Raw genomic sequence first — 23,504 nt, forward strand, 5'->3', positions numbered from 1 at the left:
TTGTGGATAACATGACTTCTCCCTCCCCCCTCCCCCTCCCCATTCACCTGGCTAATTCTCACTCATCTTGGTTAAAGGGTGCCAAGGTGGCACCTGCCCAGTATACCGTTCTTTTTCTTTTTTGGTGCCCTGATGGGATCGAACCCACAATCGGGATGACACTCTAACCAACTGAGCCACCTCAGCCAGGGATCCCAGTAAGCCATTTTTGCCTCCCTGCCCACTGCCCAGGGATTGGAGGAGCTGGCCCCCATGTAATCCACTGCACCGTGTCTACCCCTGCAGCCCAGTCTGTCCTCTTCTAGACTACCTTTCCTGAGGTTCAGGGTTATGTTGCATCCCTTGTACATGACTGAATGTTTTGGCCTGTAGTTATCTCCTACATCACATGCATGAACACTGATTATTTACTCTCGATTTTTTTCCTGTATTGTTCTTATGTGTCTGCCAGTGAAATTGAATTAAGAACAGGAAGCATCTCTTCTTCAGGAAGAAAATAATTTTTTTACGGGGCATGGCACAGAGCTGGAGAGTATCAGTGCCAACAAAAACTTGGTTGACAGGGCCTCAGAGTTTTGTGTCCAACTCAGTATAACTATGCCTTTGCAAATGGAGGGCTTGACATGTCTTGGAAACAGCTCTAAACACAGTGCCTTGCACTTTTAGGAGAAACTTGGATGCATTTGTTGAATATCTTACAGATTGGAACCTTGTTTCCTTATTAGCCTATGAAATAAGTATCTATTGTGAGACTTAGGTAAGAAGTAGTCATTATTCCTAATGAAAGCTAATAACACCCATGTGTTAAGCATTTTCATCAAAAGTATTATGGTCCTAGCTGGTTTGGCTCAATGGATAGAGTGTTGGCCCTCAGACTAAAGGGGTTCGATTCCAGTCACAGGCATGTACCTTGGTTGCAGGCTCAATCCCCCGCCCAGGTCAGAGTGCATAAAAGAGACAACCAATCGGTGTGTATCTCTCACATCAATATTTCTCTCTGTCTCTCCCCATCCCTTTCACTCTCTCTAAAAATTAATGGAAAAAATATCCTTAGGATTAGCAAAACAAAAAAAAAAGTTGTATTATGTAGTTTAGCTTTTTCTATCTATATATATGTAAAAGGCTAAGTGTCCATCTGACCGGTAGCCATGACACGTACTGACCACCAAAGGGCAGACCCTCAACACAGGAGCTGCCATGGCGCACACTGACCATTTAAAAATAAATGGCACCACAGACCTGACGCCGACAAACCAACACTCAGTTTCCCCCAAGTGGGATACAGGCCCTGCCACCACCCCGGAGTGACACCCCACCAAATCACAGCCAATGCTGCCACGACCCCATGGCACAAAATGCGGCCCACAGCACAGCTTGGAAACGGTCACTGTGGGCACTGGGTAATGACATCACGTAGCAACGCCTGGCTTCCTCTCCCTAGTAACTAGTCTCCTTGGAGTTTCTGCAGCCCAGGAACTCGGCTTGCTTTATAGCCAGGTGCAAACATTTTACAGTTTAACCAAATGTCTATGAAGCTTTTTCATGTGCCTCATCTCATTTGATACTCACAGAAGTCCTGGAGTAGGTAGCTAGGAGACTTGGTAAAATCCTATTTTCTTTTCATTAGCCGTAAAATGGAGATTTAGAAAGTTTAGAAACTTGACCTGACTGAAAAGAAGAAAGAAATGGTGGACCTTGAAAATGACTTCAGGTTATCTCACTGCACAGAATATAGTCAAACACGGCTACAGTTAAATATTTTACCCTTTGTTCTCCCTGCGTGATCTACAATAATAATCTGCTTTGTGTTGATATTTACTGCTGTGTTGCTGACAATTACCTGAAAGAGAAGTTGGGGTGCTTCACTGGGCTGGAAAAAGTTTAGCTAAATCAGAAAGCAGGTCTAATTAAGCAAGTTTATTCTATATCTATAAAAGGCTCAGTTGACTCATGCACACACAATACATATAAAGCTCTCACTGGTGCCAATCACATGCGTGTGTTTTGATCTGTCATTGTCAATCATTAATTTGGTTGACACTTCTATTACAGAGAAAGGACAAATAGCGATATTAAAATATTTCTTCTAATTAATTTCCTTTCAATGTGCACGAATCCATGCACCGGGACACTAGTATTACATAAAAAGTAATCAATATATTAATATGATACCTATTCTTAAAATTATGTAGCTTTGGATTTACTGCTATAATTATTATATGTTTATTTTTATAAGTAAATATGATCATAAGCAATAAAGTTCTATTTATAATTTTTTTTAGGATCCAAAAGAATATCTCCCATTTCTTAATACACTTAAGAAAATGGAAACTAATTATCAGCGGTTCACTATAGACAAATACCTGAAACGGTATGAAAAAGCCATTGGCCACCTCAGCAAATGTGGTGAGTATGAGGATTATTATGCTCATTTCCACTTCAGATTTTCTTTGGAAGTAGGCAGGGTATAAATTAAGATAAAATGTTAGTTTAAACACACACTGCTTTCAATTTCCACTCCTGAAATCTTTAACAATTACATAAGTACACCTGATTTTATATGTTCTGAGAACTGAGGATAAAGCAAGTGTCTTTTAAAGAGCTGAGGGGCTCTGCAGCTAGGGAAATAGAGGTCCTTTTTGGGTTAAGAATGATTACCTCCTAAATTCACTTCAGTGTCTCAGAATCAAAATTAGTAGATAATTCGCTGTTCTCATGGTGTTTGCAAACACCTGAAGGAAGCCTGGCTTGTCTAGAGCGAGGTGCCCACTGCAGTGCCCTGGAAGCCAGTCTTACTCATCAGTGATGGGGTGGGCCAAGCACGGTGGCGGGTGCTCTGCTCCCAACCCCCCCTTCACCCAGCCCTGGCCTGGGCTGCAGCCTCTGGCTTCAGCAGTTGCGATTCCTTCCTGAGGGCTGGGAGGGGGCAGGGAAGAGTCACTAGGGCGCTTGTTAAGCATTCGGCTGATGGCTTCCGTGGAGAACTGATTCAGTTGGGCTGGGCAGTACTCGGGCGTGTGTATGTTTAATACGCATCCCAGGAGATTCTTATTTAGGAGGTTGACCCAATTGGGCTGGATGGTCATTGATCAGGGGTAGTGTGAAAAAGTTTTGTAAAGTAGAACTCTGATCCCAGGCATTGCTTCTCATACCTCAGAATCTTAAAATTCAGATTACTGGATTCTCTTCTCCAGATTTTCTGATCGTGCAGGTCTTGGAATCGCCCCTGTTGATTTTGTTGAGAGATCGTTGGTAAAAATGAATCCTTTCTCCTTCCAAGTCTTAAGCTTCTGTGTGTATGAATCTTATTCCTGCAGGACCCGAGCACTTCCCAGAATGCTTAAACTTAATAAAGGATAAGAACCTGTATAATGAGGCTCTGAAGTTATATCCACCAGACTCGCAGCAGCACAAGGTGCGTGGTGTATGAAATGTGGCACTCCTGGTTTTGCTTTGTGCCTTAGTTGGAAAGGGTGAGGGTCCTGAGTCCATAACACTCCTTGGTTTCAAGGTTCATCTTCAGACAAATTAGCCTCACCTTGAACTTCTTATCTGAGACAGTGGTTCTGACCTGTTCCTACTCTGAAGAACTTGGGCAGGCCAGAAACCTAGGCATTGTCCCAGATTCCTTGTGGAGAATACCCACACAGCTTCCACGTGGGCCCCTGCTTCCACCACCCTCTGCAGCCTGGCCTCTCTGCTCCATGACTGTTCATCCTGCAAAGTGCAGATCTTTCTCATTGATGAGCTAAATATATAAGTCCCATAAAAACGTGATAGTGGTGTGCACAGTTTATAGATGAGGAAACAACTTGCCTAAGGACCTGGGGCTGTAAAGCGGCTGACCTAGGCTACGGATCCCATGCTGTTAGCCACTGCTCACTGTGCCATCATCCATCGCCATCATTTCCAGTTCATCTGCAAATTGCTCACATCTTTCTATGATCGGGTTCGTGACCACCTCTTCAGCGCCCACTGCATCTGCCAACCCTCTACCTTCCCCTTCCTTTAGCCCCACTTGTTCTTCAAAATGTTCAGGTCTCCTCTGCCAGGAAGCCCGTGCTCTCTCTGCTTGTCGCACCAGCCTTCTTGTGTATTCCTCCTATATATTCCATACATGTTCCTGCCCGGTGGCCATGGTGCCTTCCATGCTCTCGGCCTGGAACACTCTCCCTCACTCTTCATGTGGCTTATTGTCACTGCTCCCTGGGCCTTTACCGCTGCAAGTCCTTACTCTATTCCTAGAGCAGGAACTTGGTGGTGGTTCTTGTTCCTGTTTGGTTTTTTGCTGGTTTGGTTTTATTTTTGCACTGCACTATCATTGTCACTGTCCTGAATAGTACCCAGTAATTATTTGTTAAGTGAATAAATGGCACATCATCAGTAAGGTTTTGAATGGAAGAATGATTGAATTCACTGATCAACTGTAGGACTTTCCTAAATTCAAGAGTTTCAAGCATAGCAACTAAGGCAGCATATAATGGAGACTTAAACATTGATTGTCACCTTTCCTCACCAACTCTACATCTCTTGTCACAGGATATCAGCATTGCTTACGGGGAACACCTGACGCAGGAGCACCTCTATGAGCCAGGGGGGCTGGTGTTTGCCCGCTGTGGTGCCCACCAAAAAGCTCTTGATGCCTTTGTGGCTGCTGGCAGCTGGCAGCAGGCTCTCTGTGTGGCGGCCCAGCTTCAGCTGAGCAAAGAGCAGCTGGCTGGCCTCGGCAGAGCTCTGGCAGGTAAACACGCATGAGGTTCCCCAAAATGAGAACTTCTCCAGAGGTTTTTTGTTTGTTTTATTTGGCAATTTTGCAAAGAAATTTAGGGCAGCATACTTTAAGGTAGTCTCATACTCAATAAAAATTAATTTGGAATGCTTTACTAAGTAGAGTAAAGGTTAAACTGCTACAACGGGAGTCCTAAGATGCAATGGTGTAATAAAGCAATTTATCTCTCATCTGACTAGTCCTTCCATTGTGTGGCTCTGCCATCTCTTGGGCAGAGAGCTGTAGCTGGGTTGATCTCATCTCCACTCCATTCCTTGGGGTGCACACTTACCTTTAAGTTGGAAATGACCTACAAGTTACACTATCACTTCTCCATCTTGTTCACCAACACTAACATTATGTGGCCACACTTAGTGGAGTGTAACTGGATGGCCATGTGCTCTATGTAAAGATAAAGATGATTTTTGAAGTGAGGCTATTCGGTATAGACAGTAGATTGTTGGAAACCATAATAGCAGTTTTCAGAAATGAGGTAAGAGAAGAGGCCAAATGCATAAGCATTTGCAGTTTAGAAACAAAGGCAGTTTAGGTGTTTCAGGGTCTAAGGACTGATCGGACCAGAGGCGAGGCTATACCAAGTCTGACTTCTTAGAGCGGAGGAAAGGTTAAGGTCTGCCTGTGAGAAGGTGAGGAGAGGGTCTGGTCCTCTGGCCTGTGCTTAAAGTAAGAGATTGATTAGTATGTTATCCCCTTACCCTTTCAGGAGACTTGTACATATTACTTCTTTATTAATTATTATTATCTCTAAGGGGAAAAACAAGCATTCCTGAAAAACCAAATTATATCCTGTTAAATGTATATACATATTCTCATTTGAATTATTCTTTTCTTTGGGATTATAAAAGTGTGTAAGATTATCACTTTTCCTTTTCTGGCATTTTCTGGTTATTAGATAAACTACTTTATTATGCCATTGTGTCTTAGGACTCCTGTATGTAGGCTCTTCATTAAGCCCTCTCAATTTCCAAGCTGAACTCTTTTTACAAGTGTGAGAATTTTTTATTTTAGCCCTTTTAGTTATTCATTCTGGCTCCATTGTTACTTCTGCTCTAGAAACTGGTGTTATTGGTAGTTTACTAGTATACCTTCTAGCTCTATGATCTATGATCTGTGATCATTTTTTTTATTCTTCACAACTCTTAGTTTGCATTTGCCTTATGGTGGAAAACACCTAGTCCTCCAGGTGTTTAGCAGAAAATGGTGGGGAAGGCAGTGGCCAGAAATATTTGAGAAATATTAATATGGTGATATTTGAGAAATGTTATATAGTAGAGTCGTTTCATGTGCACATGAACTTGATTAATTTACATGAGACAGCAAAAAAAAGAAAAGATAGGTGACTCTGTTTTGTCAGTGATAATGTGTCCTGGAGTTAACCTGAGATGGGAGGCATGAATCTGCCAGCCCCTTAGTCAGCCTTGGGTTCTATGTATCTCTTGTAGTGTGATTATCTCAACTGGTCTGACTATGATCTAAAAACACTGCATGACCCCAAACATAAGCCAACTAGCTCCATCTAGTGCTCAACCAAGCAAATAGCAGTTTCTCCCAATACAGGACAAAATGGATTAGTGAGAGTTATTAGGTCAGTTTCCCTTATCCATGCCTTTGTAAGCATTTTTCATGGCTAATTTTGATTATACATGATTTTCACATCTCATGCTAAATTTAGATTGTAAACTCCATTCAAGATAAACTCCATGGTATTCCTGCCTCTTTCCCTCAAAGAAATTCACAAAGTACATAGTTTGATACATAATGAAGACATAGTAATGAAACACTGCAGCAGAAAAATCTGTTTCACTGTGTTTTACCCAAAGCTTTCTAAATTTATTTGATCTGCAAATGATTTTTTGGTACCTCTTTCATTAACCTCTGCAACAGTCTTAGCACTTATGAAATGCTGTTTTAAAGCAGTCATATTTGAATGTATACTTGTACTCTGTAGAGCTCAATCTCCAATTTGTATGAGACCATTTTTACTTAAATAGTGCTACCCAAAACCATTTTAACTTGGGTTTTGGTGGAACTGTTGTTCTTAGCAAGCCAGCTATGGTCAAATGCTTCTTGTTACCTTTGCAGGAAAGCTAGTTGAGCAGAGTAAGCACAGTGAGGCCGCCACAGTTTTGGAACAGTACGCCCAGGTAAGCTCAGTTCCTCCTTTCTAAAACTGCCCTATTATCAAGCAAGGACTTTCTAGTTGTACCTTATAGATGATGAAAATTTAAAAAACTGTGGGTAGGCCCTGGCCAGGTAGCCCAATTGGTTAGAGCATCGCCCCGATATGCCAAGGTTTCAGGGTTAATCCCCAGTCAGAGCACATATAAGAATCAACCAGTGAATACATAAATAAGTGGAACAACAAATTGATGTTCTCTTCTCTCTCTCTCTCTCTCTCTCTCTCTCTCTCTCTTTTCTTTCTCCTCTCTCTCTAAAATCAATCAGTAAATTTTTTTAATGTGATAAAAAAAGAACAATTGTGGATAATTAGGACGTTCAGAGATACTTTGCCCTAATGTCTTCCATCTTGCTGACTTGACTTGGAAATCTAAATTCAATATATCTCTATATAAGTGCTGGGAGGTAGAACACTAACGAGTTCTACTATAATATGTTCTAGTGGTTGACCTTGGTAGAAAGTACTAAATTTCAAGGGAGTCGTACTTTTTATGTTAATTTGGCAAAATAGAAAGAGTGAGAAAGAACCATTCTCAAACAAGGTGATTGACTTTAAATACCTTTTTGGCTTTTACACTCATTCTCTTTACGGGAAATATCTCTTTTACCTCAGCATATTTTTATATCAGTACAACACACACACACACATAGGTCAAAGAAAACACATCCTACTATGTCCCTTTGTGAACCTGTGGTGTGGCCCTGTTAGTGTGGCACGTGCCAGATGCTCCATTGGGGTCTGTCTGGGAAGAAAATTTTTATTTTATCTTTTTAATTAAAAGTAACTATTTTTTATGCACCCTGATGAGGGATCAAACCTGCAACCTAGGTATATGTCCTGACCCAAAATTGAATCCGAAACCGTTTTAGTGCACAGGACGACGCTCCAACCAACTGAGCCCCTGGCCAGGGTGAAATGGGCCTTTTTAGCAGATCTGTTTGGTGGTTTTGAGGCTTAGGGAAACAGGGAGATGATACTTACCTTGTGCTCTTTGCAGAATGCATTCCCTCCTTTGTGTTTTGGATCAATATGTATTGAGCATGTGCTCTAGGCCAGGCAAGGGATAGAACTGGGACCAGAGGATAGCTGGGAAGGCAGAGGGGCTTCTGACATGCTTGCTCCCTTAACCTGCTCTTTGCCTTAATGTTCCTTTGTCAGGATTATGAAGAAGCTGTGCTCTTGCTGTTAGAAGGAGCCGCCTGGGAAGATGCTCTGAGACTGGTAGGGGAATGTTTACAACCCTCCCAGCATTAGGTGCTGAGCAGAGCAGAGCAGGAGTGTAGGGGGGGTGGTCAGCTGGAGTGCCTTCCCTCTGAGCTCGTGAAGTGAAGTGGTAGTTCAGTTCCCACTCTAAGGACAAGCAGTGATTTTTAAACCATTTAAAAATGTATTCTTGATGTTGGGAATTAGTTGTTCCTCTAAGTGTGAAATATTGCTGTATTACTAAAATGAGTTGCATTTCCAATGGTTGTCTTATAGGAGGCTCGCTCCTCTGAAAAACACCCGGGTCACCTGTGAAGTGATCCACTTCTTTCTAAGTGTCTGAACTCTCTGGCAACTTGAATGTTTCCTGCCTAAAATTACTGTCTGTTTCCTCTTAGGTTTACAAATATAACAGGCTGGATATTATAGAAACCAACGTAAAGCCTTCCATTTTAGAAGGTGAGGGTTCCATTTAAATAGAATTTCTCATTTGGAAGTGGAGGGGTGAGGTGGGAGAGGGTTCCTGGTGTTATTACATCCTTGGCTCATGTGTTAAATGGAGTCCGTCAGAATTCTTCACTGATGTAGCACTTAATTCTGACCAGGGCTTTTCATAGGCTAACCATTTAGATGGTAGTACATGAAATACTTGAGGGTTAAAAGTCTGTGATAAGATAGGAATGAGAACCTTTGCATTTGGGAACAGTTGATTAACTTGAAAGGAATAGTATTGTATCAATACATAATTTCCACATTTAATCATTATATTGTGTTTATATTAGGTAATATTAGATAATGTCTTTATTCTTAAGAAAGAGCTGCTGAAATATTAAGAAGGGGTCATATCTGCAACTTATTCTCAAAAGTTTCTACAAAAAATAATGGTGAGAGAGAGTGTGTAGAAACTAGAAGCCCAAAATATGGCAAAATGTTAAGAATTGGTAAATTGAGGTTCTGTGTAGGATTTATGTATGTATATTGAACTATTGCAACTTTTCTGTAGGTTTGAATTTTTTTCAAAATGAAAATAAGAACCTTCGCAAATGAGGTTGCTGGTTCCTAGAGTAGATATGTATTTCCAGGTTTAGAGTACTCTGGTGGTCACAGCGACCCTCCCAAGCTCAGCTGAAAAGAAGGACATCAGCTTGACTTGTGGAAATCTTTGGGAGTCGGGGGTTGACTTCCATGCTGCCATTTTTAGTGCAGTCTAGGTGTAAGTAAGGTCTAGTCTTCCTGACATTGACATGTGCTCACGTTCCTACCTTGCCTGTTCCCTTCTCCCATTCTAATTAAAATGAGGAGGGTTCTTTCTGTACCATTCACTTTGGGTACCCGGGTCTGGGTACTGAAAGCATCCTTCCTGGCCCCACAGCATCCATTAGCCAGCTCTTACTTCAACTATCTCCACCGTTGAGGACATAGGAAAACGCTGACAGTTCATCTGCATAGGCCGCACACCTGTGTTTGGGAAGCATGTCAGTGACTTTCCTCCTGTTTGTGTTAACAGCTGCCTGTGCTCTCCTTTTGTTTGCCAGTCCTGTTTGGGTTAGGCATCAAGTCTGTTCAGGTGATTTTGTATGTTTAGTGGTAAGAGTATTCTAGGATGATGTCCATGAGTTCTAAGATCTGGAATTTCAGTTTAGTTCATTCTCCTAAAACGGTGTAGGTTAATACTCATTCGGAAAAAAACCTTCCTTGGAAAACCTAGTAACCTATTTCTTTTTGGTAAATTCCAGCTCTCACCTTTCCCCTCTAGTTTTCTCTTTGTGCTTAAACATCATGCTGAAATTATTTTCTATCTTCACCCCCCCAGCCCAGAAAAACTATATGGCATTTCTAGACTCTCAGACAACCACTTTCAGTCACCATAAAAAACGTTTACTGGTGGTTCGAGAGCTCAAGGAGCAAGCTCAACGTGTCTATCTGGGTGAGTGTTACATGGAAACCATCGGTGCTGGGATGGGTGGTGGTGGGTGGGGGTCGACAACATACCACACTTTGTCTTGACTGCTTATTGTACCTCCTGTGGTGTGGGAACTGTGTCGTGGGGAGTCTAAGCCTCTGTGAAAGTCTTTGGTGTGTGTGTGTGTGTGTGTGTGTGTGTGTGTGTGTGTGAGAGAGAGAGAGAGAGAGAGAGAGAGGAGGGGAGGGATTGGGAGCAGCACCAAGCACGAATTGGAAGAACTCTGGCAAACCTCCCCCTCACCCCACTCAGCCAGAGTGTTTGACCACTGTGTTTTATAAAATGAGTCTCCTCATTTCTAAAAGTTCTTTTGCTGTAATAAAAAGGAAGAAAAGACTAAAGTGGTTTGGTACTGATGTACTGGTATACCAGTATAGTAATAAATGTATTTAATATTATCTCATTTCATTTTGAGATCAACTTTGTAATAATTTTCATCCATCCTTAGTTATGCCCTGGTTAACTATAACCCACCTACCCCGCTGAAGGTAAACCCACATTAGCAGAAAGTTTTCATTCCGCATCTGGTTCTTTTCTAGATGATGAGGCGTCCCGCGGTCAACAGTCTGACCTCTTCTCTGAAACTAGCAGTGTCATGAACGGCAGTGACATGAGTGGCAGATATTCCCATAGCAACTCCAGGATATCAGCGTATGTATCATGTTTATCCATCACACCCACCGTACCCTGGGCAATGGAGAAAGTCCAAGTAAATGGGTCGGTTTTCTACCAGGATGTTGCTCCAGGAGCCGGAGGACATTCAAGGCCATGTGGAAGTTGTGCAAGGCCTGTCCCAGCACATCCAGTAGGTTAGACCCGTGTTCACATGTTTCTGCTGCAGCTTCATGGCCTGTGTGCTTACCCAGTGCCCACACGGACTTCACACTGTGTACTCAGTTCATAAAACATCTGATTTTATTCACTTAATAAATATTATGTGACTATAATGGGTGGGCACTGAAAAAATGAAAATATTATAAAGAAACATGATTTTAGGCTTCTTCAATTCAAACTCAGGATTGGAAGAGGAAATAAATATGTCATCACACTTTTACTCAGTGTAGCAATTTGTAGAAGTGTTACTGAATGCCTATATGCTAGTTGTAGTTAAGGTTGCAGGAAACTTTTAAGGAGATCTGAGTTGTAAGAGCTAGAGCCTTAATGGGGAGACTGAACAAGGCAAGATTATATAATTTAACTGAATTGATCTTGAGGATGGGGAGTGATCAGAAACTGTAAGAAAGGCGACTAGAATTGGGCTTTTCAGAGTTGGGGTGAGCCCAGCCGGTGTGACTCAGTGGTTGAGCGTCAGCCTATGAGCCAGGAGGCAGGTCATGGTTCCATTCCTGGTCAGGGCACATGCCTGGTTGCAGGCTCAATACCAGTAGGACGTGAACAGGAGGCAGCTGATCAATTATGCTTTCTCATCATGGATGTCTCTCTCTCTTCCTCTCCTTTCCTCTCTGAAATCAATAAAAATATTTGGGGAAAAAGTTGGACTGGGAGAGCCCCAGACAAAAGGAATGGCATATTAGTGACCTAAGGCAGGAAAGACTATTGGATTCATATAGATTTCATTATGTTCAAATTCCAATCTAGTATGTCTTTATCTTCTAATTTAAGTTTTATTTTGTTGCCTTTGAATTTGTTTTTTATTATAAAATTCAAGTTCAATGTTCTCTTTATTGTTTAGCTCTTATTATCAGATGTGACCTCATTTTAGTCTGTACTTCAATGAAAGCATCAAGGCCAGATAATACTTTTTAGGGTTTTCCTTATTCCTGCCTGTAAGACTTGCCTCTCCAAGTTTTGTGGGGGGTTTTTTTAAATCACTTTTAACACCTCATCACCATTTCTCCCAAGTACAGATACCATCTGTAGATGCCTGGTTTCTCAGAAAGTTAGTGGCAACAGGTACATTCATTTTAATATGTTCAGCACAAGGAGAGCCCTTTATAAATCTCTCTCTAATTCCTAACAGGCGATCATCTAAGAATCGCCGTAAGGCAGAGCGGAAGAAGCACAGCCTCAAAGAAGGGAACCCCCTGGAGGAGCTGGCCCTTTTGGAGGCTTTGAATGAAGTGGTGCAGGGCACTGAGAAATTGAAAGGTATCTGCTCAATACTGACTGACGGGTCCTGCCCTCAGACAGATAGGAAATGGACAGCACAGACAGACAGAATTTCTCCAACTAGAGGAAAGACCAGAACCGTCAACAGGAAGTGTCATTTTAGGGCGCATTCCTGAAACAGCCCTTGCCAGCCCGTCACCAGAAGCCTCCTTCTATTGGCATCCGGTACTTGAGCTGGGAGAGCTGAGCCCTGAGGCGAGATGAAGGGCTGTGGGTCACTGCTTCCTGCCGGGGCCCTTGGTGTGTTTTCCTGTTGTAGAGGATGTCGGATTACTCCGGCATTGGGGAAGGGAGGAGAAAGTGTGGGAGATGACGGCTGTAGTGTGATAGTAAATGTTTTTTCTGTGAGCGAGAAACTGTGGACACAACTGAACGCTCCCTCACGTTTCTGTCCTAGATGAAATACACTGCATTTTAAAGGTGCTCTTTCTCTTCGAGTTCGATGAGCAAGGAAGAGAATTGCAGAAGGCCTTCGAAGATACCCTGAAGCTAATGGAGAAGTCCCTTCCAGAAATTTGGACTCTCAGCCACCAGCACTCAGTTACGCCTGTAAGTTTTCCTCAAAGACAGAAGGTGCATTTTTTCATCATTTCACAGGTTATGTCACTCACACAATCTCTTACAAGTCAAAGCAAAAGACTTTCCTGTCCTTAAAACATACTTTGCCACAGTTCAGTTATCTGAGACTTACGTTGAAGCGGTCGCTAAGATTTTCTTTGACTTTCCAGTGACTGTTACACCGAGGTTGCTGAGGTTGCGTTCCCTTTTATTTCTCCTCTCTGCATGGAACACTGTCCTGCAGAATATGGGACGGTCAGACAGTTGCCCCTGGCCTTCGATGAGCTTGAAGTGGGGGTGGGAGTGTTCAGACTTAGGGGTGGTATCAGAGTTCTCTAAAGGAAGCCCAGACAACTGCTCTTCCTTTTGTTTGATGTTAAATCTGACTTGTTACTTCTGTGTTGTTATGACGAGCCTTGCTGATTATGCTGAAGGGTGTTTGTGTCCCATCAAGAATGACAGTAACCGTGGGAAACTGCTGAAAGAGCAAAAGGGAGAGTTTGTGGTTGTTAGGATTTAGAGGTTCGCAGGCTTGGCCCTGCCGAGCTGGTTCCTGACCCTCTGTGAAGAGGGTGCCAGCCAGCTGGGGCTGGTATTTCTGAGGAGACATAATGATGCCAGTTCTCTGTATTGGAATGAACTGACACGAATGAGCAACTGCTGATGGTATAAAGAGCTACTGTGGAGTGAAAGGAAGCCAACACAAGGAGCAGATTCCTCCTCCCTCCAGCCCTGCTCTCTCCCTCTGGTGGGGAGCAGCTGACAAGGGAGTGTCTTCTCAGGCTCCCAGCCCCAGCAGTGTATGGGTGGGTGGGCTTGGGGCTCTGGGAGAGGTTGGTAGAAACACACAAGTGTACTGGGCCTCGACTCCTCACAAAGGGATCCCTGTACACCTTAGGATATGTTTTGAATGTTAAATAAGAGGAGAGGTGTAAAAGCATCTTACAAACCATACAAATAAAAGCAACTAAAAATCATTACCCTCACAAATATTTGGCTTTACTATAATAGGTATTTCCTAGAAGAAATGTGATCACCTTTAAAACTCTAGTGATTTCAAAGCTAGCAGTTTATAATGCTTCTCTTCCCCTCTCCTCCCCTCCCCTATTCAGATCATACTAACTTCTAAGTCACCAAAATGACCAGGAATATTGTGGTTTGGTTTTGGTTGCTAAAGTATGGCAACGGCATAAGTGCAGGATACTGTGAGTCATGTGGGAGTGCTTGGAGCATGTCATTGCTACTCACGGTGCCACCTGGGGGTGCTGCCTGCACTGCACCCTGCAGAACTCATGGAGGCAAAGCAGGGGGCCTGGCATACACACCCTCAGGCTTGTGCAGCTCTGGAAGTCCCTCGTTTACCTTGAACACATGCAGAATTTTCACTCTGTCCCATGGTACGCACCTTCTTATCTTAGTGCAAGAATTCCCACAAATCTCTGAGTACAATTTGATACTCTGTGTATTCTATAGCCTCTTGTACTATTCCCTCTCCCTCAGGGTCTGGCTTGCTCCTGTGAAAGGATCAGGCGCATATGTTGTAGATTTTCTTTCCTTTCTCTTTAGCAAGAGAAAACAGCCAAACTTAATACAGACATATGTATAGGAACGCTGCACACATGAGAGAGTCAGACTCCACATGCAGGAGAGGTACCTAGATTTTCTTTTCTTTAACCCCCATCATTACCTTGTTCTGGTAGAAAGGAGATTTAGAGGTCTGAGTTGAAAGTGGAGAAACGGTGGGATTAAATTCTCATAGGAAAAGAGAATTACTGTGTTTGCTACCACCCAATGAAAATGACGGGCTATTTCCTGCTGGCAGAGGTCTGGCCTTGGTACCACAGTTGACAGAAGTATAAGGTCATCTTTGCTGATACAGTCTACTTTCTGCTTAGGTTCTGGGTCCCAATTCTACTTCCAACAGTATCATGGCTTCTTATCAACAACAGAAGACTTCAGCTCCTGTTCTTGGTTAGTATTTTTCCCTCTGAATTACTACAGTACTAAGCAGGAGTATCTTTCTGTATGTGTTGAGAATTCAGCAGTTTAAGGTGAGAATCTAAGACTACATCTTTAGTAAAATGAGTTTAATGCATCTAATGGTGGGAAGCTGGAGGGTGGGGAATCCAACATGACTTTAAACGTATAGTGTTGTTTTTTTTTAGTTCTATTGTACACTTGTCAATACAGTGGCATATTCTTGTCTGCATGAGCACATACAGTTTAAAGATTCTCCTGAATCATAATTTTTGGCGATTGGAGTTTCACAGTTGCAACTTGGGGATGTTTTCATAATCCTTAAGAGCTGGACCTTCTTGATCATCTTTAGGGTTGACAGTGTAATTTGAAAGCAAATCTAAAGTCCATTAACATTGCATGTGGATTTCCTATTTACTTATACCTAAAACTAGAGGCCTGGTGCACGAATTCGTGCACCAGTGGGGTCCCTCGGCCTGGCCTGTGGGATCTAGCCGAAACCAGCTTTCGGACATGCCTTGAGGGGTCCTGGATTACAAGAGGGTGCAGGCCATGCCGAGGGACCCACCGGTGCACAATCAAGGCCAGGGAGGGATGCGGGAGGTTGGCCAGCCGGAGAGGGACTGCGGAAGGGCTCCAGGGCGTGTCCAGCCCATCTCGCTCAGTCCCAATCAGCCAGACCCCCGCAGCAAGCTAACCTACCAGTCAGAGCGTCTGCCCCCTAGTGGTCAGTGCACATCATAGCGAGTGGTTAAGCAGCCTTAGCATATCATTAGCATATTGTGCTTCGATTGGTTGAATGGACGACCAGACGACTGGACACTTAGCATATTAGGCTTTTATTATATAGGATGTTTTGTTTGATGGGGGGAGGTGATTCTCAGTTAGATTACATATCCGTCAAAGTTAAAAGTCCTAAAAGCTTTCTTTTGAAAGTTGAATGGAAACTTTTGACATATCGATTTGGTACCTGAATATTTGCCTTTCAGGTGGATTAATCAAGGATACCAATCTCTTAGCTTAGAAAGGTTAGAGATACATTTAGAATGGCAGTTTTTATTATATTTTCTAGCATGTGACAGGCAGCAGTCTGAAAATTTTTCAATTAAATGCCTAACTATAATAGCATTTTGATGACATTTGAAGTAGCCTGTGAGGGTTCAAATTAAGTTTAACTTTAATGGCGTATGTTGCTACCAGGAATAAACCACTAACTGCCTTTCATCCCAGCTAAGTACATGTATATGGATAGTACCACTGCATTCCTGGCAAGCTGCTTTTGGTATCGATCCCAAAGCATACTTATTTCTGAGGTGCTACAAATTCATCTTAGACCTGAGGCAGTTTAGTAATTACTTAGTTTGTACTGTGACTAATCCAGTTGTAATTTCTGTCACATTTTCCTTCTTGCCGTCCTGATGCTGACCTGCAGGTCATGTCAGTCACCCCTTTCCCTGGAGTAGTCTAGGTGGCGCTCCTTGCAGAGCACTTCCCTTTCCCGCTGATCAGTTTGAGGCTCCTCATTAAATGAGTATTGTCTATGTCCTTGTGGCTACAAGATTATGTAGGAAAAGAGAAGATGAACTACTCACAAAAGTAGTTCCACTCAAATATTTGTCAACGAGTCCTCTCCAGCTAACAGTACTGGTTAAGTACATTCATACATCCCAGTGGGACCAGTGGGGCATTTTCTCTGATTATTTCATGTTTGCAACGCAGTGTAACATGCAGATCGATTGCAAGTGTTGCAAAAGTTCACGATTTTATAAAATGGATTCAAGTGTTATTGGAGGAGTGCTTAAGTCATAATCTAGTTGAACTTGTTAAAATTGATAACAAAATAAGTGCTTCAAATGAGAGTGATTTGACTCTCAAATAATTAAGAGAAGTCCTTGGAAAAATTGATAAAGCCTTCAGTGTATTTTTGTAAAAGTTGCTGTGAAATTCAAACGTGAAAGTCATCATGTTCTGCTGTCATACACTTTGTCAGTGTAATTATTTTCCTCCAGATTCAGTACTTGGTATTTATTCTCAGTTAAGTTTAGGAATCAAATATTATTGTAATGCCTAAGTTTTTAATAAGATAGAATATATTTTCATAACTTTTTTTCTTCTTTAAAAAACAGATAAAGTCTAGGTCAAAGTTTATTAATCACTATTTAACATGAAATTAGGGGCCTTGTTGACAATGAACTTATTTAAGTAGCCTTTTCCAATATCTATTCTTAAATGAGTAAAACCTCCTATGGTCTTTGTATCTATATAGTTTTTGTTTGGGGGAGTAGAGAGCAGTAATTCTGTGTGAAATTATAAAAGTGTTATGATTAGTAGAGGAAGTCTGGATTGTACAGAAAAGTATATTAAAGAAAATTAAAATTTGATGATTTCTAGTCGTGTATACATACATATATTTTGTATAATATGAAACCATGTTTTTAAAAACGTTCTTGAGCGTTTTTCTCACATTGTTAAATATTTTTGAAAATAAGTTTTAATGTCTGAACGGCTCATATGTGCAGATGTACTGTTGGAAGTTTATCATGAATCCTGCTAAGATAGAAAAGCTTTTAATAGACTTATTTCTCATATCTCTGCTTCCTGTATATGATACTTATTTAATAGATTCCACAAATCTAACTGGAAAAGGGTCTGGGAGTTTCATCTAACAATGACAATGCTCCCTCATCTATTCCCCCCACACACACACACTTTTTTTAAGTAGGGACATTTTTATCAGTCAGTGTGCTTGTAGAATTTTTTTTATCATAAAGTATTTTCTGTGCAGTATCTTTACTCATTGAATACATGCCCCATGTTTCTTTACTCTTACAGTTGAGGTAAATTTTACGTAGAGTAAAATGTATAGATTTTAGGTGGACGTAGTTTGATGGCCTTGTGACCACCACCCATTTGAAATATAAGACCTTCTTTCACTTGGAATCACTCGGTGGGCATTTACCTGCTACTCCCCCATGTGCATGGAGTTGTAATGATATCCCCCCGCTGCGTTTGCTCTGATCGAGGTTGGAAGGTTACAGAAACATGAACTCGCTTCTGATGGTCATCTTGTAGTGGCCCAGTTTTAGATTAGAGTTACTGCCTCAGCTCCCACCACCAAGAAAGAATGTGTCCTGTCACCATCTCTCTCCTTTGTATTAGATGCTGAGTTTTTGATACCACCGATGATCAACAAAAGAACCCAGTGGAAACTGAGCCTGTTGGAGTGACGGCTCCTCGTTGGGAGGGCTCGGCAGAGAAGACGTTTTCTTTCCACCCTCAGTCCTCCAGGCCTGGCTGCCGAGAACCAGGGAAAGGGAAGACTATGATCTACCTTCGCATTGCCGAGAGCTGCTCCGTGCAGCAGACCTCTGCACACACCACGCAATTCTATTTTCTTTTATTTTGCATAGAGTTTTAATTCACTAAACTTTAATCTTTAGTCAACATAGCATCATTTTGTCAGGTTTAGTATTCTTTTATTTAGTGTTTTTTGAGAGCATATTTCTGGTATTTATGATAAAACAGGAGCTGGGGTTTCATGCCCAGTTGCAGGTCTAAGTCATATTGGGACCTTAGACAAGTCACATAATTAATTTGTGCCTCAGTTCATTGAGAATAATGTTTCATGGTTTCTACCTCAAACATGTGAAGAAATGTTTTTAAATTGCTTTATGTTCCTGGAAGAGAGCATTGCATATCAACAACATGGCTGTTAGTGCTACCAACAGTTAGTCACATTTCGTCACTTCAATGGCTTTTTCACCTTGAACTAAAGCAGAATGAAAAGCTAGCTGTATCCTTTGAAATACAAAGCTTTTCCCTGCTAACAGCTGTTATTTTGCAGTATCTTACCTGATTATGTGCTCCCAGTTATAACTGGGGTAAGCCTTCCATCACTACAGTGTCCACAAGGACTGTTTTCACTGCCTGTGAGTTTTCTGCTAGAGACTTAGCAGAACAGAGTAGAATTTCTGAAACACATCATGCAATTTGTTATGGTGAGCAGTGTTCGTCAGATGGCATGCACGGTTGTGAGTTACTCCTTTTTCTCCAAATACTGCATCTTTTAACAAAATGTTTTTGTCAGTGTCTAGACCATTTCATTTCTTTTTTCTGTATGGTACCTAACTGACCTCTATCTATTAGTTATTTTCTTTGAAAGAAATGAGAATATTTTCTCTTTTTGGTCAGTCTAGAAAAAGCTCATGTCATGTTGATGCTAGTTTTGGGGCTCTTAGGTAAGATTAAAAATTTCTTCCATGCCTTTAGTGCCAGACCCAGATCTTCATCACTATACATAAACTAACTGGAAATGCTGCTTTTGATTGAGTATAGGTATATCCAGAATTATAATTTCAGACTTTTCTTAATATAGCAAAATGTTAGCTGTAGAATCTAGGTGTGTTCCCTGTGTAATTCAACTTTTCTGTTTGTCTGAATATTTTCACAAAATAAAACAAAAAAGAAGAGATAAAGATATGTATATCCTGCTTAGGAGAAATTGGCTTTTTGGTGCATACCCATATGGATTTGCTGTAATTAAGTTCCCAACACTGAAAGGCTAAAAGTGCTTTGTGTCTCCCCTTTGGCATGGATAGATGAGCATGATAACTGCTATGACATTTTAATAAGTTTCAGTGCTCTTGGTGTGGGTAATAGTAAAGAGACTTGCTGATGGATTGGAAATACAAGTAAATGTGTCTTGATAATGGTGTGATTTCGTGGATGGTCAGTTTTCTTAAAATAATGTAGTGAAGCAACAAGAAAGAATTTGTGTGAATTCTTTCAATTCAGTTTACTATCAATTACTATCTCTCTCATCGGAGCAAGATGGAATTTTGTTCACTGAGAAGTAGCAGGCGGGAGCAGACCTTTCAAATTCAAGGTAAAGTTGAGGAAGAATGCAGTATGGGACCAGGAGGAACTCCTGGGAGTGGTGAATGCCTCCTTCTGGGGAAAGACTCCGTGAAGTTTTAGAAAAGAGTATATAGCTCTTCCCCCCAATTTGGTTTGTGTCCCAAAGCAAGTTCATGCCCCAACCCAAGTTTGTGCCCTGACTAGAAATTGAACCCACAACTTTTTTTGTGTGGTTTACAGAATGACACCCCAACCAACTGAGCCACCTGGCCTGGACAGCCTTGGCACTTTTGACACTTTGGGGCATATCATTCTTTGTAGGGAGCTGTCCTGCGCATTATAGGTTATTTAAACAAATCCCTGCCCTCTACTCTCTAGATGCCAGTATTTCATACTCCCCACTCCTGTTAGGACAACCAAAAACATCTTCAGACATTGCCAATGTCCCATGGGGGTCAAAGTTGCCCCCGTTTGAGAACCACTAGTCTAAGATGATTTCCAAATACTTAGTAAAAGTATTCACCTCTTTCTTTTAAAAAAAAAAATACTTTTATTGATTTCAGAAAGGAAGGAAGAGGGAGAGGAGATAGAAACAGCAGTGATGAGAGAGAATCATTGATCAGCTGCCTCCTGCAAGCCCCCTACTGGGGATCTAGCCCACAACCCGGGCATGTGCCCTTGACCGGAATCGAACCTGGGACCTTTCAGTTCGCAGGCTGACGCTCTATCCGGTTAGGGCAAGTATTCACCTCTTTATGAGGATTCTTTTTTTCTACAAGGCTGATTGTGTAAGGATTCATGAAAGTGCTTTGGAAAAGACTATGCAGTTGTTTAGCCTTCCATTTTTTCATTTTAAAATACAGCATAATGTTTAGGCCTAGGGAGACCTGGAGAGTCCCATCCTCCAGAGCTACCTTCCCTGCCTCCCCTTCATCACAACCCTCAGTTTCTGGGGTTCTTGACTTTTGTTCCTAGACCCTTACAGGATTTGAAGATAGTGTATTTCTATATGATTGCTTTCCTCTGTGATCCTACTTTATGCATTTTAAAATATTACTTAGGGAAAGGTACATAGGCGTTATCACCCTGCCAAAGAGGTCCAAAGGTTAAGAATTAACCAAACTTCAACCCGCCCATCAGTGAACGTTCATACAGTGTTGACACATGAGTGGTTTGGGCAGAAACTGACGTGAGCAGGACATAGCTCTTTCTCATGTCGGTGTACCCAACTCCTAGCTGATTCCCAATACTGCAAGGTAAGGCTGTCATTCTTGCTGAACTGTAGGCACTCCAGGTGCCCCTCGGGGGCTATCTGCTGCTCTTACTCCAGCTTGCTGGTGCCAGCCAGCGGTGCTTCCTCACCAGGCCAGGACCCAGGGTCTGCCCTGCAAGTCTTTCAGGGGTGTCTAGGCAAACCTGGAGGCTCGGAGGGTGGTTCTGGAGAGCTCCTCCCTGGGGGTGGTAGAGATGCCATAGCTCTCCTGTGAGTGCTTGAATGTGTGCCTTTGTGGGATGGGGGTGGGGGGGCGGTGGGAGTTACAGGACACTCAAGACCATAGTAAGACTTTTGGGCTTTTGTGTAAGAGAGAAAAGTCTATAAGATAATGCTAGCAACTCTTGTGATCCCCTCCTGGAGGCCGGACACTGGTGTTTAGATGCTTTGTGGGAGGCTGAACCTTGACAGCATCCTTCCTATTGGTGTTCATCAGAAGGGATCTTGGTGAACTTGGGTGCATATATGCATAGCCCACGGACACAGTAGTGCAGGGAAGGCCTGAGATGGGGCAGGGACTGGGTGGAAGGAGGCAAAAGAGGAAATGGGGGACATCTGTAATGATGTCAATAAAAAAGGGGGGGTCTTATATGTCACAACAGCATATAATCTACCATCATACTTCCCCTTCCAAGCAAATCTTAACAATACAGTAGTTCCTAAAGTGGGAAATACACAAAATAAGAGACAGCACCATTTTAGAGCTAGTCCTTCTACCCGCCCCCCCCCACCTCCCCCTTTGTGTTGGCAAACGTATGTTTTAAGGCAGAGCTGCATGTATGGAGTTGTTCTTAAGTCAGGAAATAGAGAAACACAACTGTGGAGGGGAACGGAGTGTTTAATGCTGTCGGAGTGAACATGCTGGGCCTATGTGTGGGGTGTGTGCTCACCCAGCAAAGCTGATACCTGGCAGCCACAGTGACCATGCTTCATCCGCGTTCAGAAGCACCTTCTGTAGATGAAGAAAGGCCCATGTTCCTCATACTCAAAGCGGTGGACCCATAGTGGCTGGAAGCCATGGAGCGATGCCAGGATGGAGCCACCCGTCCACACTGCAGTCTCTCTCTCGGGCAACACGTTTACCTGGGGGGTGTCATTGGGACACAAGCTGCTCAGCTCCCGCTGCAGACGGTTAGGGAAACCACTGAGCATAGTGCTCCCCCCGCAGAGCAGGATATTCCCCATGAGGTCCCGTTTGAGGGCGATGTCGCACTTGTTCAGGCAGGACACCGTCTGGGTGTGGAGGCCCAGCTGCATGGACCTGATCAGGGAAGGCTTGAAGAACATCTCGGAGCAGAGGAACCTTTCCTGGCCCAGGTCTATCTGCTGCCCGTCCGGCAGGGTGTACTGGATCATATGCTTTGTCTCCGGGACTTTCTTCTCTTCGATGGGGTCCAGGGCCACAAAGCAGCATTTCTTCTTGATGTCTTCCACAATGCCCTTCTGGGCCTCGGTGAAGTGTTTTCCCGAACTGTTCATCAGGCCCATCAAGTAGTTTGTCAGATCAGAGCCCGAATAGTCCAGCCGCCCCGTGATACTGGGCAGAGGATAACCTTCGTAGATGGGGACCACGTAGGACACGCCATGGCCCACCTCCACGACCAGGCCGGAGGTCCTGCCATAGGAGTACATGGACAGGCGGGACTGGTAGGCGATGTGCATCGCAGGAGTGCTGAAGGTCTCAAACAGCATCTCAGCATACTTCTCTCGGTTGGTGTGTGGGCTCAGCGGTGGGTCTGAAACCAAGACCGCATGCTCCTCTGGGGCGATCTTCATCTCTTTATGGAAGATGTATTCCCAGATACCCTGCACTGAGTCCCAGTCCACGATGACGCCGTGCCGCAGGGGATTCACCAGCTTGAGACGAACCTCCGGATGGATGAGCTCCTGCCCCACGAAGGTCTCCTTGCGTTTGTCCCCAGTCTTGGTGGTCTCCATGTAGGGCTTGCCCACTGTCGAGGAGATCTTGTGGGTGGGCCTTTGCAGCCCAGCGAAGCCGCACTTACAGTAGCCAGTGCCGAGGTCCACAACCACCGCTTTGGTCACCTTTACCTGGGGCTTCTCCCTGGCTTCTGCTGATTTCGTGGGCTCGTCTGGCTCCAAGCGGTTCCGGTGGACCCACACCGCACGCTTCGCTGGACCACATTTTAGGGAGGCCGTCTGGAGGGGCTCTGTGTTCAGGGAGGCCTGTTCGCCCTTCCCCTTGTCAGGCCCATCCCCTATGATCCTTGCCTGCGGAGCCCACATGCTAGCAAGAGCCATCTCACGCTCAGAAAGTTCCTTGATCCCACAGGCTTCAAGGTCAGAAAGGCTGAAATCAGAGGGCAACTTTAGAATGTCCCCAATGATGACATCACCGATTATGACATAACTAGTGACCTGGGGCTTTCTAGATACTGGGAAACTTTATCCCAATGTAGGGTTGATTTGGGTAGTGTTTCATGGAGATTTACCCTTTTCTCGATTTTGTACTAAACCTGAGTCATCCAGTCAGTATTTATTGAATGCTTGCAGTGTTCAGGCAGCTGAAAATACAAGGCAGAGTAAGAAAAAGAAAATTCTCCCCCCTTTTAGA

The 23,504-nt window shown here is 43.1% G+C and overlaps 2 protein-coding genes across 2 annotated transcripts in view; one reads left to right on the plus strand and one right to left on the minus strand.

Moving 5' to 3' along the window:
• IKBKAP (inhibitor of kappa light polypeptide gene enhancer in B-cells, kinase complex-associated protein) overlaps positions 1 to 19,513 on the plus strand; it is a 59,511-nt gene extending 39,998 nt beyond the window's left edge. Inside the window, exons 26-37 of the mRNA XM_005859785.2 lie at positions 2,283 to 2,406; positions 3,318 to 3,415; positions 4,540 to 4,741; positions 6,872 to 6,933; positions 8,127 to 8,189; positions 8,570 to 8,630; positions 9,985 to 10,098; positions 10,674 to 10,785; positions 12,116 to 12,243; positions 12,662 to 12,813; positions 14,718 to 14,793; positions 17,959 to 19,513. Of these exons, the coding sequence (XP_005859847.1) occupies positions 2,283 to 2,406; positions 3,318 to 3,415; positions 4,540 to 4,741; positions 6,872 to 6,933; positions 8,127 to 8,189; positions 8,570 to 8,630; positions 9,985 to 10,098; positions 10,674 to 10,785; positions 12,116 to 12,243; positions 12,662 to 12,813; positions 14,718 to 14,793; positions 17,959 to 18,026 (1,260 nt within the window). The 3' untranslated portion in view covers positions 18,027 to 19,513. The remainder of the gene's footprint in view (positions 1 to 2,282; positions 2,407 to 3,317; positions 3,416 to 4,539; positions 4,742 to 6,871; positions 6,934 to 8,126; positions 8,190 to 8,569; positions 8,631 to 9,984; positions 10,099 to 10,673; positions 10,786 to 12,115; positions 12,244 to 12,661; positions 12,814 to 14,717; positions 14,794 to 17,958) is intronic.
• A 2,355-nt stretch (positions 19,514 to 21,868) lies between these two features.
• Positions 21,869 to 23,191, minus strand: ACTL7A (actin-like 7A). The gene has a single exon (XM_005859786.1). It carries the CDS (start codon positions 23,189 to 23,191, stop codon positions 21,869 to 21,871), a length of 1,323 nt encoding a protein of 440 aa, XP_005859848.1.
• Positions 23,192 to 23,504: the final 313 nt, after the last annotated feature.

This window comes from Myotis brandtii, unplaced genomic scaffold (assembly GCF_000412655.1).
Source record: "Myotis brandtii unplaced genomic scaffold, ASM41265v1 scaffold13, whole genome shotgun sequence".
Taxonomy (NCBI): Eukaryota; Metazoa; Chordata; class Mammalia; order Chiroptera; family Vespertilionidae; genus Myotis; species Myotis brandtii.